Source organism: Trematosphaeria pertusa (genome assembly GCF_010094035.1).
Source record: "Trematosphaeria pertusa strain CBS 122368 unplaced genomic scaffold BU26scaffold_1, whole genome shotgun sequence".
NCBI lineage: Eukaryota > Fungi > Ascomycota > Dothideomycetes > Pleosporales > Trematosphaeriaceae > Trematosphaeria > Trematosphaeria pertusa.
The window spans coordinates 3,548,906-3,564,272 of record NW_022987212.1 but is presented as its reverse complement, the minus strand read 5'-3'; the positions used below and the strand labels follow the sequence as shown (position 1 = coordinate 3,564,272).

Here is a 15,367-nt window from a genome sequence, read left to right as displayed (position 1 = left end):
GGAGCCAGCACGACGGAGGACAACGGTCACGATGCACATGCGGGCATCGCAGGGCATCGGCGAGATGGCGCGGCTGGCGGGAGCAGGCGTGGGCGATGGAGGCCGCGGGCGGTTGATGAAAATTCGGCGGGCGTCGTGGGAGTGCGCTGCTGTGGTTCTGCGGCCGTCGGGGCGGGCTGCACCTGCGAAAGGGCGGCTGGCCGGGCGCGGCCAATCAGCGCGTGCGACGCGGTCGGCGCTCCGCTGTGGCACGTGCGGGCAGCTAGCAACGCGCGCGCGGGCGCCGTCAAGCGTCCACCATCCGGGCTCACGGCGAGGGCAGCAGAGCGCTGTAGCGTCGCAAGAGAGGCGCGCCGTGATGCCGTCACGCTGCGCAGAGCTGCAGCGCCGTTGCTGGCCGCCGGCGTGGTGAGGCCGCGTGCGTCGTCGCGCCTGCCTTGCGCCGCTCCACCGCTGATCGGCCGCTTGCTTGCTACCCATCAGGAATGGGCAGAGCCATGGCCGACGACCGCCTCCTTTTCCATGGACCATAATATTACCCCCCCCAAGCGCATCACCGCAGCTCATCACAGGACCCCATATCATGCTCCCTCCCCCACAGCGTAACCCGGTCGCGCATTTTGAAACGCCCTTGATCTGAAGACGCGCCGCCTGCGTCCGCAGCACCTCATCTCCGTCCACAGTACATAACCTCTCGTCGGCGCATCTGGTCTCGTCCCCATCCAAACGGCCCTCCGCACGCAACCCCGCGCCCGCCCACAATGTCGGCCACGTCTACGCCCTCCAAGTTCAATACGGAAGACGCGGATCACGGGTGGAAGCCCAACAACCGCCCGCACTCGTAAGAGCCTCCTGCGCCTGCACCAAGCTCCCCCCCGCTGACCGCTGCGTGCAGAACCGTGGCACGCAACTTCATGTCCGAGTTGGACGACCTCTTCCGGCTCGATGGCGGCATCGACGTGCTCGATAAGAACGTGCACCAGAAGTATGCTCGCGCGCCAGCTCGTCGCTGAGCCCCTGCTGACGCCTGCTCCAGGAAGCAAGCCGTCTCGCACCATGCCCAGGAGCTCGAGGCTCTCGAGGCCAAGCTCCGCGAAACCGAAGAGCGCCTGAAGCAAGCAAAGACGTCGCCGCCGCGCCGCAAGGACAGCCAGCGCCGAACGCCCATCCAGAGCGCCTTCCCTGACGAGGACAGGGCTCGGCTAGCGGCCGCCGGGAGTCCTCTGGCTGCCCGTCGCAAGGAGAACGCCCGACCTCAGAAGGACTTGCCAGGTGCGCTGCCAGAGACCCCCTCGTCTGACAACAGCTCTGATTATGTCCTGGTAGACCGGCCGCGCACAGCTCAGACCGAAGACGGCGAGAAGGCTTAGTCTCCCCAACAGCCGTCTGCTACGATAGATATCATCACGACTGCGAGCGCATAGGTCCTTCTTCAGCAACGCATACGAGAGCAACTTGGCGCTTAACATTGGACGAGGCATTGGGTGGAGCATTGGACGGAGCATATACCTTTAATCAATGAGGGCTTAATACCATATCCTTTCGGGGGTTGTATCGTTTTGGTCTCGGCGCGCACCAGGGGGTTCATGCTTGAGAGGAGAAGTATAACCATAGAGCAAGTACGCTATTCAATTCAAGACCATGACCGTTATTGCGTGAGACGAAACGGCTCACAATGACAGACTATCTGGGCTTACTGCGAGCACAACTACGCCCTGCGGTGATGCTTTGGAACTCACGCTGTCGTCCAAATGTCATCCAAGTTGAGAACGGGGCCCGCGGCTGCTAGAAAGATGGAGGAGATTTGACTCGTTTCGTCTGCTTAACCAGGTGTGCAACGTTTGCTAAAGTGGTTCGTGCTAAGTATTCACGTACTTCGGATTTTAAACCTTAGCTATATGCACATTTTAGGGCGTTGTGAAGGTATCCAACCCTAGAAGCTGGACCTCTTCTGGCGCATATACCACAACTTCAGATGAAATCTCACTTACTCCGCACACATTGCAGCCAGGACTGTGGTTCCCTCAGTTCCGCCTAACCCATCAACACCGCGATGATGTAGGCTTCCAGCATATCTTCCTCAACAGGCCAATAAGCTCAACAAGAACGAATTTTAATGAGTTCAACAACAATTGGAGCGGCCACGTTGCCCTGCTGCCCATGGAGCATGGAGATAGTATGGAAATGGGAATTGCACGACAGCGATTGACATGCCAGCCAGGTATAAGCCCAGCTGATTGGGCTGCATTGAGGCGTTCGCTGAGGCGTAGTGGACAAGATGCACTTATCTCTATCTCCTCACCCATTACTCTCAGTTCCCTTCCTGGCCCCCTCTCAATTGATTCTACTCTCCAAAAACAGGCCGACCACAGTCCACCACATCCACCCACCACGCTCGCGCCCGTGTCCGCCCGCTACGCCGCCGTCCGCAAAAGCTTACACGGCCCTGGAGACGCCGGACCAACGACTCTTCAAGCCGTCCGGGACAACGAAGTCATCGGCAAGCTCTCTCCGGTGAAGTTGCCCGCCCTCGTCATGGGCGTCGCCTCAGGCAATCGGCATGGAGACGGGTATGTATCTGAACGACAGCGGGATTATGCAGCCTGCTGCGGACGGAGACCCCGCGGCTCTTGGGTATGCGTCCTGGGCATATGATGCCGCGAAGGAAGGGAGGCTGTAGACGGCCTCGCTAGAGTTGGTGGGGTTGAAGGATGAGTAGTCGAGGATTGGGGTAGGAATAATCAAAGGCCTTCAGAATCCGGGGTGCTAACGCTAGAACAGCCTCACAGACGGGACGCGGAAGAATGGAGAGTATAAGGGTCAGTTGATTCATAAAAATACAGAGGCCCGCGAGTATCGTGTCATGATTACGGATAAACATGTAGAAAAGAAGAAGAAACCCCCATGAGCTTACACCATCGTACATAGCGACACGCCCGCCAAAAGGCTCACTCCAAACCAAACAATTGTTCATCAGAAAAACTCCAGCGAATCCACTACTCCTCAAGCGCGTATCTCCCCGTCAATGAATGCGATTCAGTGTAAAGTCTCCGCGATGCTCCGATGAGACGTTCGATCCCAGGCCTAGCTAGTCACTTTCACGCGACAGGTCGGCTAAGGAATCTCCTCTTCCTCCGCGCCGCCACCTCATCGGGCGAAGCATATATCCAATACTGCGCCTGGTACTCGACAGTGACGACACTGCCAGCGGTCTGGCCGTCACAGCTCGTAGGCGCGACACCACCAACCGTGTTCAGCCGGTACACTTGTTTCACTGCCGACGTCGTTCCTTGCTGTTGCGCTTCGAGCCTCAACCACGGCACATCCGTGGCCTGTGGAGCGGCCATCGATTCGACCTTCTTCATCTGCGTGTTTCCAAGGCCGATGATGTCGAAGTCCGGCGTGGTGCTGTCGACGAAGAAATGCATGCCGATGGCGGCGTCTTCCTGCACGGAGCCGAGGGCGTTGTTGGCGACGGCGCATGAGGCGTTGAAGAGATTGGCTAGGGCGCCGATGGCGGCTGGAGCCGATGTCGCGTTTGCGCAGGTGTAGTTCTGTGTGCCTTGGCCGAGAGCGATGAGGGCTAGTTCGAGGTCGGCGCTGGGAGGCGTCATGGTGTTGGTGGGTTGCTGGAGGTCGGCTAGGTTGCAGGATGCATTGTCTTGACGGTGGAAGAGATGGCCTGGAAGGCGAGCCCTGGGAGTCAAGGGCGCGGCGAGCGCAAGTGGAAGAGCGAGCAAAAAGAGTGATGAATGCATCGTGGATGATGATAGCGAAAGAGGAAGAGAAAGTATCAAACGAAAGGAGGAGCTGCCGGAGCCCAAAGAACGAATGTTACGGAATAGGAAAGAGGGGAAAGGGTATTGTAGAAGAAGCTATATCAGCGAGGATGTGGGTTGGAAATTGATGAAGCCAACAGCTCCAATATATAGTCGTTCCGTGTCCCATTGAATGCTCCCAAAAGGGAATACCGGTAAATTGGCCCGATGGCCAGCCCATAACCTACCTTGCGGACGCACATCCCAAACAAACATGGTCCCTGACATGGTGATAGTGTTTGGCTATGCTGCAGTTCTTCCGCGGTGTTGTGCTCCCATCTGAGGGCTGACAGGAGTAGTCCCGTGTAGGACAAGGGAAGTAGGAGGGAACTTGACCGCATCTGGCAATCTGGAGAGTATGTGCATTGGACTTCAGTCAAAGCGCAGGGCCCAGAGCCATGGATCAAGCCTTGACACTGATACTCTTGAAATATAATCCTGCGGGTGGCACAGGCGTCGTCGCCCCACAAGCTTGTCGATAGCCGTTGGGCGTGCTGTTTGTCGTGCGAAAACAACAGTTCCAACAGTTTTTTTGAGTTTCCGAGGCGAGAACGGTTCATGGGCGCTGAAACGGTACCTGCAGAACGCGTTGCGAAGGATGAAACACGGCTCGGTGCCCAATAGGGGGCTGGAGAAACGCAAGGTATTCCTTCACTATCGTGAAACAGCCGCCTTTTACGCCTAATTCACGAGACGATCCCGCTTTTGCGCAGACGACTTCTACGCGGCTTACGTCTCTAACTGCGCGAGGAAAGAGCTGAGCAGCGTGATCAAAGTTCAACTGACTCTTCCCGTGCCGGCCTTAAAGACGAAGAAGACCGAGGAGGGTCCCACAGAAGGTCCGAATCGTCGTGAAACAGGGAGAGCAGCTTACAGTGGCATTCTCAGGCTATGTATGCAGGCCGCACTTCGGGGAACGTATGCACCTAGGACTACCGCAGCTCGCACAGCTGTCTCCGAAAGATGAAAGGGGACGGAACCTGCATTGAACATGAATCACAACTGTCGCAGATGGGCTGGATGCTCGACCGCACCTACCTCGGTGCACATGAAAGTGTTGGAGTGTAGGAGTTGGAGTAAAGGAAGCAAACGAGCGGAACGGACGAGAACGGCGACGTCATGTGACCAATCAGCTTTAGCCGCTTGCAGTTAGCGCCTTCCCACTCTCGTAACTCAGCCTCGAACCTGACGTGTTGCGCCACGGAAGTCGACTCCACCTTGGGGATGGCCATGCCAACATTGTTGTTAGACCGCAATGCTATCCTCCCTCACTTTCTCCCTAGGACTGCTCGAGCACTATGACGGGGAAACGCAGCCTCCAGGAACTGATCCGGGATGCCGGTGTCAGCCCAGTTGGGCTTGAACGGCAACCTTGTCTGCCGGCCCCTTCCCAGCCCGCCATCATTTCCAGCGAGGAGGATCACGTCCTAGCCCGGAATCTCCTAGTCGAACAGAGGAGAAACGGCCCAAAGCACCGGGATCCCAGCAAACAGCTGAAACGCATTTTCAAGAGCTCGAAAGAGAAGGAAAAGCTTCAGGACACTAGCCTTTGGGAATTCTCGCAAGACGAGCTTGATCAGGCTCTGTCCGCTGTCATCGAGAAGCCATCGACACAAGCTGGCCTTGTCCAAGCGTTCCTCAATCTTGGGGCCAAAGTCAATTTTGTCGAAGCGTCAGACGACAAGAAGGGGAAAGCGGCGAAGAAGCCTAATGCCGCCGCCCGAAGACGAAGCACAGTGCTGCAGCGAGCAGCTACTGTAAGGAGAGCAGACGAAGTCAGTCTCCTCGCCAGCTCGGGCGCCGACCAGACATCTCTTGACGAAGCTTTGCAAGCTGCCCTGGCTGCGAATGACCAAGAGTGCATTCGAGAACTGCTTCGTCACGGTTCAGACATCAATAAGTTCCCCAACGCTCTTGCGGATGCGGTGCGGTCGAATGATCAGAACCTTGTTCGACTTTTGTTAAGAGCTCCGAAAGCCATAAAAGCAGAGATTGTCTCTTCCTGTCTTCCCGCAGCGGTACAGCAGAAGTCCGAAGCGATAGTGTCATTGCTTATTGGAAATGGCGCTGATCCCAACTTCAATGGCGCGGCCGCCTTGAGCATGGCCATCTCCCAGCGCGAGTATCGACTCGCTATTGCGCTGGTAGCTGGGCCAATTCCTCTAACGCCGGTCTCGCTACAAGCGCTCTCGGAGCCGGCTTTGAACATGCCAACAGCTCAGGATCTATATCAGTTCTTGCAGCTTCTATTTTGCTGTGGGCTGTCTCCTGGAAGCCCCGGACTCGCCAGGTTGTTGGTCGCCGCGACTAAACGGAACGATACCGCTCTTGCCCAAATGCTCGTTAGCTATGGAGTATCCACGGATATGAACGAGGCCGAGTGTCTCAGAAATGCAATCGCAAACGCGAATTGGACGCTGGCAGACGCAGTCCTCGCTACTTCACTTTCGCCTGCTCATGCTTCCATTGCTCTCGCCGTTGTGCCAGCTGATACTCCTAAACCTGATCGCCTACATATAGTCAGTGCGCTCGTATCAAAAGGAGCAAACGGCAAGCCTCTTGAACGGTGGCTTATACGTTCGGTGGAAGATGGCGACACCCCGTTGATGGACCTACTGCTAAACGCTGGAGCACCGCTTGAATCGGGAAGCAATACGGCTATTCAGGTACGTGGCCATGGTACCCGCTCCAGCGTGTCTCAGATTTCAACTGCAGAAAGCTCCTCGTGAGGCCTTGAGCAGGTAAAGTCTTAGGACATGCTGGAGTGTCCCCTCTCTTTATTTAAGACATCTGCTAAGCGTGCCGACACCTTTGCAGGCCGCCGTAGCTCGCAAGGACATTCGGAGCCTTCGAACACTTCTCAACGCTCGGCCGTCGCCACGGTCTCTCGCTCAAGTCTTCCCTCTCATTCGTTCAGGATATAGTTCGTCCGAGCGCCGCGAAACCGTCCTTCTGCTACTGGGGAATGGTGCTCACGGGGTGGAAGTGGACCAGGCTCTCATTGATGCGGTTGCAGACACCTCGAGCTCCAGGGATATTACTCTGATTACAGAGCTCGTTCGCCACGGCGCAAACGTTAACCATAACAATGGCCAAGCGATCAGTCTCGCAGTTGCGCAAGCTGATAGGGCAGTCCTGCAATTGCTTTGCGGCTCAAAACCGTCAGTCGGTGTGACATCGGCGGCCTTGCCTTTGACTTTTGACGCGAATGGTGCGAGGCGGCCATCGACTCTTCCAATGATAGAGATTCTTCTTGCTCATGGAGTTGAGGAAGGCCCAGCTCTGCAAGCCCTCGAGATTGCCGTCAAAGGAGGCTCGCAGAATCTGGACATAATTCAGCGTCTCATCACTGCAGATTCCAGACTGCTTGGACCGGCATTCCAATACGCTATTGCACTTGAAGATGTGCAGAAAAAGGCCCCAATCCTGAGGCATCTTCTTAGGCTCGGCATTCCCCAAGAAGCAATTGACCGGGCATTGGCTCCTGAAACAAGGCACGTCATTAGGCACCATGACGCGGTCATTCTCAAGCTGCTCTTGGAGCATGGAGCTTCTGTAAACTACAATGATGGTGAAGCTTTAAGCTTTGGTGTCGCGTCAGGAGACGTAATGAGGCTTCTATTAAGCGGGAAGCACAACCCATCACGAGCTAGCCTTACCAAGGCTTTTCGATCTCTATTCCACGACTCGAGCGTCCATTATCCACCGAAGAATGAAAATGACCGACTAGGAATTGCCCGAGAGCTCCTCTCACGTGGGGTGGACCAGCCGGTACGTAGGTCGCGGTACACTCGAGCATGTCTTAGCTTTCCCTTGGGAGGCTCCTCATAAAGGCCTTTAGCAGGTAAAGTCCTCAGACATGCTGGAGTGTTAACTCCTGCCCCATATTCTGGACTATCGGCCAAGTGTACTGATAACTTCGCAGGCCATTGATTCAGCTTTAAGGGCCGCCTTGGATACCACCAATCAGGATCGGGACGTGGTAACTACGGTTGAACTTCTCCTCCAGCACCACGCCAACGTGAACACTGCGGATGGGACTTGCTTTGTCTTTGCGGCGAAACGAGGCCTCACAATTTTCAAGACACTCCTCTCTCACCACCCCGATTATCGCGTCCTCGGACCTACACTCATTAGCTCGGATCTGGAAGAAGACACTTTGGTCAAAGCCTTAGAGTTATGCTTTGACCATGGTTGCACATCTGAAGATTTCGAAGCCAACAACTTCGTCGCGTTTAGGAAACCAACATTGATCTTGGCCCTACAACACCATTCCCGATGTGAATCTCTCGCAAGATTACTGCTGAACCATGGCTGTAATCCCAATACCGTTGTACCCGGTACTGTAGACCCCACGTCTGGTGAAGAGGCGCTCCCGGCTTTGATATGGGCTTTGGCGCAGCCGCAGAAGATGATATCAGCCTCCGTTATCCTTGCGCTTCTGGATGCTGGAGCCTCACCAACGCGGCCGGCGCCACTGTCAGAGGTGACGCCGATTACGCTCGCCGCACGCGAAGGACGTCAGGACATCGTGCAAGCTCTTCTGGAACGGGGCGCTGATCCGTCAGCTCGAGACAAGTTGTCGCGGTCTGCTCTCTTCTACGCTAGTAGCACGTCGCTTACTTCTGTCGTTGAAACATTATCCGCACACGCGCTCCGGAACGACGGTAGCCTTCACGAAGCTGCCAGATGCTTGCAGTTCGACGTAGCCGCCGTCCTGGTCCGGCATGGCCATAGCCCTAATTTCCCGTGCCGACTTCACGCCGGTAGAACTCCGCTTGGAGAACTATGTCTCAACGCAGAAGTGGCCAACGGCAATGAACGCACAAAAGTCCGCCAACTTCTCCGCCTCTTCCTCGACAACGGCGCCAATCCAAAATTCAAAGCCCGAAACGAGAGATCCACAATTATCCTCGCTCTTGATAACCCACACAGCGCCCTCGAAGTCACCGAAGCCCTTCTCGAAACAGAAGCATGGGAGGGTCTCAACGACGAAAAGCACATGTTCCGCGACCCCTCAGGCCTCTGGTACTCACCCCTCAAATATGTCGAGTTGGTCCCCTCTCCAAGCCGCGCTGCACACAAGCAAGACCTCCTCGAGCTGCTCCGCGACAAAGGCTGTGAACCAAAGTACTACTCCGAAACCGCCGAGCAACCCGCCGGCGCCGTGGGCATGCCAGCCCCCATCGCCCGCCTCGCCGACCGCCAAAAAGAGCACCAACTCTCCCTCAAGCTCGCCAAAGAAGCCAGCGACCACGCCCGCATGCTCGAAGAAACCACGCACCGCGACCTCCTCCGCCGCAAACAAGAACAGCAAGACGCCGACATGGCCGCCGCAGCCGCCGCATCAGCGCAATGGCAGGCCCTCGAGCAGCAAAAGCACGACTTCGAAATCCAGCGCCTGCGCTCCGCAGAACGCACGAAGCGCTCTGAGAAAGCCGCCTGGCACAACCTCATCACCGAGCAGGAGCGCGACGCCGCGGCCCAGCGCCTGCAGATCGAAGACAGGAAAGCGAGCGCGGCGTATGCCCAGGAGGCGAAGATGATCCAGCAACGGCAGGGCGAGTTGGAGTATCGCGCTGGTGTCGAGCGGAGGGCGCTGAAGGAGAAGGAGGAGCTGTATGAGCGGAATGTGAAGAGGCAGATGGCGATTACGCAGAGGGTCGATGAGAGTGCACAGTTGCATGCTCGGCTGAGGCAGGAGAGGCCGGCTATTGAGGGGCCGCAGTGGGGGAGCGTGGATTGAGGTAATTCGGGGGGAGGGGAGGTGGTTCATCTGGGAGTGATATAGATTGGCGCGTACTTTGGGGCTGGGTGGGAGACTAGTAATGATATAAACGTCCAGCGTATATGACGGGGGTTGGGCTTGGGTTCTTTCGTTCTGGGTTCTCTGGGATAAACAGGTCACATGCACCGTCTCAAGGACTTATTCAGGGGGCCACAAAACCTCCTACATATATCCAACACTAGCTAATACCTAGCACATACGACCACAGGCGAAGTAGACAACCGGATCCCGTCCGTTCTCCACACGTTAAACCTTCGACCGGCGGAGTAGTAGCTAGCTGGGTGACCACTAGCGAATTCCCGCTGTTGTATGTTTTTGTTTTTGCTCCTTGAAAAGTTTTTCTTTGAGAATTAAAGAATGAGTGACTCTACTTACTAACTAGAAAAGAGTTGGCGTTGATATATTAATTGTGAACGAGCGACATGCTTTCTCCTTGGTACCGGCCTTCCCATTCCCACTCCCGCTCCCACCTCCGCCCCGCCCTGCCCTGTCCTGCTCCACCCCTCCCCCGCTCTACGACGTCGTCGTCTTAGAGCACGTAAACCCCCTCACCACATCGTTGAAATTCCCCTTCGGCGTATCCAACAAGTTTGGGCTCCCGGGGTTCTCCAGCGTGAGCGCGTCCGAGCCGGTGAAATCGCGACAAGAGCCGTTCCTGTTCCGTGACGTTAGCACGCTGGCTGCCGCAACGCGAGAAAGGGCAAATATTCGGGGACGGGGGCGTACTTGTAGAACGTGCACGTGAACCCGGGATCCGGTCCGATGGACGACGCGCTGCCGTCGAGCGGCGTGCATTCGCCCGTGTCGAGGGGCGCGGTTACGATGGAGCAGGTGCCGCCCCAGTAGACGTGTTCGCAGACGAAGACCTGGATGGGAGGCGTTAGTATTTTTCGTTGAGCTGTATGCCTCCATTGCTTTTCTTAAGTTGCGTCCGCACATTGTGTAAGGTGTAGCTACGCGAGAAGACGTCAGGGGAAGCGGGACGTACGCTAGCTAGCTCTGCGGATCCAGTTGTGTTTGTCGGCGACGGCGTATCCGCAGTCCCAGTACTCCCAGGCACCTGCTGGCGGGGCTGCGTTATAACTTCGTTGGCGGCGACCTCTCGCGCGGGTGCTGGTTGGGGGGGTTGGGGGGCTGCGAGGACCAGGGGGGTAGAGGCGAGGAGGAGAAAGAGGAAGGAGAGGGATGTTTTGAGACGGGACATCATCTCGAGGGGGTTTGAAGAAAACGAATGGTAATGGGAGGAACGTGGTGGATCGAGAGATGAGGTGATTGGATTGGGTTGGCGTTTTTGTCTGGGAGAAAGCTCATAAAGAGTGGTATATGTAGACGGTGGTCGTTTGGGGGCTGGTGAGAATGCTCGCGTCTAAGCCTCCTCTTTATATGTTCATGATAGGTGGATCTGGTAAAGCAAGGCGGACCTGTGAGCACGTAGCATTCAGAGTAAGCCAGATCGGGTACACGTTAGCTCGTGTGCTGTGATGATCGCGGGTTATCGGCCGGGATATGGGATAGACCGAACTAGGCGGGTCTGTGTATTTGGGTGACACGGAAAGATGCAGGTGCAGGACGGGAGTAACATATTGCGCGCTTGGACCATATCTGGAGTTGAACGGGGAACGATATCCAAGTTGGGGGAGAGAAACGGAGCCAGGTCTGGGAGTATTTTTCCTGATAGATGGCGATGCTATCTTTGGCAATGCCAGGTAGTTGCAAGCCACAGTGCTGCGAAAGCTTCTGCACCCGCTTCCTAGCTGTCGATGGACAAGGCTTCCCGTGGTGATATGGTACTTGTCCGTTCGTGCCACATCGTGTCTTCTCTTGTGCGCCGTAGCATGCAGGTGACGTGCAGAATTTCCATGACATTTGACAGTTGACGTTGAGACGTGAGACAAAATGATTGGTGCGCAAACCAGAGGGTCTCCCTTACTCTTCGAATGTTAACCTATGTAAACAAAGTGACAAGCGCAAAAATCGTGCGACGCGAGCCGAAAGGTGGTATCTCCGCATCCATAACCCAAAACAATGACACGGTCGAACGCCGGGCTATGACAAATGTCCTGAACCAACAGTGTACCTCGAATTGCACCTGTTCTTGGTATTCCTCCTCTTCTAATAATGAAAGCGGGCCCCAGACTATGAAGCTGGATTAGCGGGCTCGTCGTGTCGCTCGGGTTCGTAGTTCGTCTCTCCCAGCATGCTCGGTGCGGGGCCAGCCGGGGCCGCAGTGGCTGGTGCCTGTCCTCGGGCAGTTGCAGCGTGTAATCGCTGATCCAAAGCCTTGAGAGCCAACGCCCGTCTTCTCTCTGCCTCAGCCCGTGTTGCTCCGCCTTTTCCGCCCCGACTGTTGGGGTTCATGATGCTGGGCAGACCGCCCTCTGCACGCGCACTGGCCTGCTCATTCCCGGCGTCAATGTCCTCTGCCGAGAATGGCGAGCACACTCTCAGTGACACAAGCGTGTTGTAGACCTGATCGGCCACCTTTCCAACGGGGGTCTGGATGGGCTCCGGGAAGAAGTGGGCGAAAGCGAAGGTATCTGAGGCGTCGCCCTTGATGACGGAGCCGTCGCCGGTGGCAGCAGATGACAGCGATGGGCTGACGCGGTAGAAGCGGAGGTAGACCCAGGCGGTGAAGAAGCCGAACCAAGCAAGGAACATGGCCGTCTCGGTGCCCAGGGCGATGCCCGAAATTGTGTTTGCGAGGAGGAATATGGCGGGGAAATGCTTCACGCGCATGCGGATCAGGCCCTTGGCGATTGCGACGGTGTGCTCGGGGACGAGCTGCTTGAAGGAGACGAGGAAGCCGGCCTGGATGGCGATGCCGCCAGAGATGGTTGTGGTACTGTGACGTTAGCGGAGCGCGTCTGGGATGGAAGGGCAATACCCACAGAGCTGCAGCATTCTTGGAGAGAAGGTAGCCGAATACGTAGAGCAGGAAGCTCAGCACGTTCGGGATCATGGCGACGAACAGGATGAACTTGGTGAACTCGGTCGAGCCCCATGCGCGCTCCAGATAGCGGCCGCCGTAGAAGATGGTCAGGCCGGTCACGACCAGGCCTAGCACGTTCTGCTCCACGACGGTCGCCAGGGCGAAGACCCACGGGTATATGGCGGAGACGCCGGGCACGATGGCGAGGTAGGGCACGCCATTGCCGACGCTGGTGAGGGGCTTCTCGACCTTCTCGACCCAGTTGGGCACCGGGCGCAGGATGAAGTTGAGCAGCGTGAAGACAACGAGCGACGCGAGCAGGCTGCGGGTCAGCGGCGGCAGGTTTATCCGCGCCATGGCGTGCAGTCTGGGGGGGCCTCTAAGAATGACGGCGGCTTGCACGGATGGATGCGCGCGGTGGACGGGGAGCGGCGGTGGTGGTGGGAGCCAAGCAGCGCTGGATAGATGCAGTATTGGTGAAGGTGGTCGCAGCGGATCGGCGCTTTTCGGCGATCCCTGCACGCTCGTTTGGCCGCCCCCAAGCGGGCTGCTTAAGCCTTAGCCGCGAACTGCATTGGGGGCAGCGAAGACTTCCTCCAGTCCACACTCCTCAGACGCCCATCACCACCTGCGACCCGCGGCTGCCCCCGCCCGACGCGTTATTCTATCCACGGCCAACGGGCGCACACGGCGCTGCGACGATGCGCAATGACCATCGAAGCCCTCTCCTCCAACGTGGTGAACTATCTCGTGTGGAGATACCTCCAGGAAGCCGGTCCGCTGCAGCCTCCACCACCACAACGCGCCTCGCTGCTAATGCCGCACAGGATACGGTAACGCCGCCCTCCATCTCTCGCGCTGCTGGGCCCGCGATCCCGAGGCGCTGCCCTTTGCGAAGAGCGTCGCTCCGCACACGCTCATCAACCTCCTGCAAGATGGCCTGTGGTTTGACAAACTGCAAGCAGAGGCCGGCAATGTGGGTATATAACAAGCGAGACATTGCCGCACCACTGACGGCCGCAGGGCGAGCAGCGCTACCAGTTCGGCCGCGACCACGGACGACCCTACTCTGTGCGCAACGGCACTCTCCTGACCCTCGACCAAGGCATCCCCGCCCACGAGCTCGCCGAGCAGGCCAACGGCGCAGTCCAAGAGCCCCCGCCGAAGAGGGGCATGAAGAGGAAGAAGGTGAAAGCGAACGGCGTCGAGCCGCGGGTGGTGGAACAGATCAACGGCGACGTCATGGACATCGAGCCGAACGGGACTACCCAAGTCACCAACAGCGTGCGCGCGGAATCCGAGGCCATGGCATCAGAAGCTGAATCCCCCACCATCGCCGAGATCCCCCTCTCAACCCTCAGCATTGGCCATAGCACCGACGTGCAGACCGAGAAGGTTGCTGATCTCGCGCCCGACACCGTCTTCATCCCGAACCTGAAAGACGTGGAGAAAACTGTCCAGCACACATCGTGGGGTCCCCCGCAGGCGCCAGTACTCTTGACAGCGGGCAAGTCACTTCTCAATATCCATGTCATCGCCAAGAACGCGGGGAACGATTCGGCGCCCGCCGTCAATACCATGGGCCTGGACCTTCCCATGAACAACTATTCTGTCACCGCCATATGTTGGAACTCGAGCGACGAGCTGACTGTATCTGCTCGTGAGCAATGCGTCAATGAAACCGGGGAAAGGATGATGATCGACAAGCTCATCAAGCTCACGGACGGCGGCAACGACTACCAGGTCATCTCGTCGACCGCCGGCTTGGTCAGCACCCTTCGGTGGAACAAGGACAGGGAGCTGCTGCTGTCCATATCCACTGACGGCGAGAAGGGGTCTATCAAGATATGGAAGAACAACAATGACTCCATTCCGGCCTGGATCGACTTCACCGATACCGCCATCTTTGACGCCCTCTGGATCAGTGAATCCGCTTTTGTCGTATGCGGCATCCAGCTATTCAAGATCTATGAGGTCGGTGAACTCTTGACGACGCAGCGAACGCTAGACACTCATGTCACTTGGGAGACCCTCAAGTTTGAGCCATCGTCGGGGATCATCGCCGCCCTGGGCATCTCTGACCAAACAAACTTTCTCGGAATACTGCATCCAAACGACTCCATCAACCTGCAAACGCACGAGTACCCGGACCAGTATCCCACCGACCTCGACTTCCGTCCGGGAATAAATGGCAGTATTTTCATCGCTTCACCCTTCGGCAACATCTCTGCGAACCCCGTATTACTTACGACATGCTTGATGTCAGGAGCAGTGCAAGTATGGGATGCTAATCAGCCTTTCAAATGCCTGAAGAGGCTGCCGACTACCGACGACAGCCAGGCTTTCAAGATATCATTTTCCCCTGATGGGACATTACTCGCTGCTGCAGGACCCGATGCTGTTACGGTGTGGGATGTCGAGAAGAGAGATGTACCCATTGCTAGCTGGCGTGCCAGAGACTGGAGCAATGACAAGTGGGATCCGAGCGTGGACGGGGAATTCAGTTTGGGATGGGATCCGGATGGTTCGAGGCTGTCCATTGCCCTCGGCAACCAGGTGAGTTCTGAACGACAACGAAGTCTGACAGCGGCTGATCATTCTAGATCGCCATCATTCCAGTACCCAGGTAGTGCACATTCGATCTGCCCTCAAGGAACGAGCCGTGACCAGATGCTCTTCGTAGAATTGCAGAACGGGTACGCAACCCTGCCACATGTGTAGAAGACGAGCGCGAAACGCCGCTTTGTCATCAGCGGAAGCGAAGTACGCTTGGCAGGGGACTTCGTCGGGGCTATTCCGCCCTAACCTGAAGAGTTTGGTCACGTGCAGCGC

At 57.0% G+C, this 15,367-nt stretch overlaps 7 protein-coding genes across 7 annotated transcripts; 4 read left to right on the top strand and 3 right to left on the bottom strand.

The window, feature by feature from the left end:
- Nucleotides 1-311: 311 nt before the first annotated feature.
- On the top strand, nucleotides 312-1,471 carry BU26DRAFT_513621 (uncharacterized protein). The gene is made up of 4 exons (XM_033827663.1): nucleotides 312-841; nucleotides 896-985; nucleotides 1,037-1,272; nucleotides 1,327-1,471. Exons 1-4 carry the CDS (start codon nucleotides 762-764, stop codon nucleotides 1,368-1,370), a joined length of 450 nt encoding a protein of 149 aa, XP_033691867.1. The 5' UTR covers nucleotides 312-761; the 3' UTR covers nucleotides 1,371-1,471.
- Nucleotides 1,472-2,218: 747 nt separating this feature from the next.
- BU26DRAFT_513620 (uncharacterized protein) lies at nucleotides 2,219-2,647 on the top strand. Its single transcript, XM_033827662.1, has one exon. The coding sequence runs from the start codon at nucleotides 2,279-2,281 to the stop codon at nucleotides 2,516-2,518; it is 240 nt and encodes a 79-aa protein (XP_033691866.1). The 5' UTR covers nucleotides 2,219-2,278; the 3' UTR covers nucleotides 2,519-2,647.
- A 514-nt stretch (nucleotides 2,648-3,161) lies between these two features.
- Nucleotides 3,162-3,653, bottom strand: BU26DRAFT_387491 (uncharacterized protein; the record flags this gene model as incomplete). Its single annotated transcript, XM_033822664.1, has 1 exon — nucleotides 3,162-3,653. A coding segment is annotated over one exon (492 nt), but the record flags the coding sequence as incomplete, so codon positions are not given.
- Nucleotides 3,654-5,029: 1,376 nt separating this feature from the next.
- BU26DRAFT_513618 (uncharacterized protein) lies at nucleotides 5,030-9,908 on the top strand. Its single transcript, XM_033827661.1, has 3 exons — nucleotides 5,030-6,484; nucleotides 6,636-7,589; nucleotides 7,744-9,908. Exons 1-3 carry the CDS (start codon nucleotides 5,117-5,119, stop codon nucleotides 9,562-9,564), a joined length of 4,143 nt encoding a protein of 1,380 aa, XP_033691864.1. The 5' UTR covers nucleotides 5,030-5,116; the 3' UTR covers nucleotides 9,565-9,908.
- Nucleotides 9,909-10,119: 211 nt separating this feature from the next.
- Nucleotides 10,120-10,810, bottom strand: BU26DRAFT_558297 (uncharacterized protein; the record flags this gene model as incomplete). Its single annotated transcript, XM_033832548.1, has 3 exons — nucleotides 10,120-10,261; nucleotides 10,333-10,472; nucleotides 10,595-10,810. The coding sequence occupies 3 exons, from the start codon at nucleotides 10,808-10,810 to the stop codon at nucleotides 10,120-10,122; spliced, it is 498 nt and encodes a 165-aa protein (XP_033691863.1).
- Nucleotides 10,811-11,742: 932 nt separating this feature from the next.
- On the bottom strand, nucleotides 11,743-12,892 carry BU26DRAFT_414020 (DUF1751-domain-containing protein; the record flags this gene model as incomplete). The annotated part of the gene is made up of 2 exons (XM_033823047.1): nucleotides 11,743-12,448; nucleotides 12,495-12,892. 2 exons carry the CDS (start codon nucleotides 12,890-12,892, stop codon nucleotides 11,743-11,745), a joined length of 1,104 nt encoding a protein of 367 aa, XP_033691862.1.
- Nucleotides 12,893-13,243: 351 nt separating this feature from the next.
- Nucleotides 13,244-15,165, top strand: BU26DRAFT_558295 (WD40 repeat-like protein; the record flags this gene model as incomplete). The annotated part of the gene is made up of 4 exons (XM_033832547.1): nucleotides 13,244-13,310; nucleotides 13,363-13,511; nucleotides 13,559-15,091; nucleotides 15,139-15,165. 4 exons carry the CDS (start codon nucleotides 13,244-13,246, stop codon nucleotides 15,163-15,165), a joined length of 1,776 nt encoding a protein of 591 aa, XP_033691861.1.
- Nucleotides 15,166-15,367: the final 202 nt, after the last annotated feature.

Bases quoted from the DNA above. Each gene is read 5' to 3' on its own strand.
- BU26DRAFT_513621 (XM_033827663.1), top strand. From the start codon at position 762: ATGTCGGCCACGTCTACGCCCTCCAAGTTCAATACGGAAGACGCGGAT. The intron at 842-895 runs GTAAGAGCCTCC...CGCTGCGTGCAG, and splicing joins CCCAACAACCGCCCGCACTC to AACCGTGGCACGCAACTTCA. The intron at 1,273-1,326 runs GTGCGCTGCCAG...ATGTCCTGGTAG, and splicing joins ACCTCAGAAGGACTTGCCAG to ACCGGCCGCGCACAGCTCAG.
- BU26DRAFT_513620 (XM_033827662.1), top strand. From the start codon at position 2,279: ATGCACTTATCTCTATCTCCTCACCCATTACTCTCAGTTCCCTTCCTG.
- BU26DRAFT_513618 (XM_033827661.1), top strand. From the start codon at position 5,117: ATGACGGGGAAACGCAGCCTCCAGGAACTGATCCGGGATGCCGGTGTC. The intron at 6,485-6,635 runs GTACGTGGCCAT...ACACCTTTGCAG, and splicing joins GAAGCAATACGGCTATTCAG to GCCGCCGTAGCTCGCAAGGA. The intron at 7,590-7,743 runs GTACGTAGGTCG...ATAACTTCGCAG, and splicing joins CACGTGGGGTGGACCAGCCG to GCCATTGATTCAGCTTTAAG.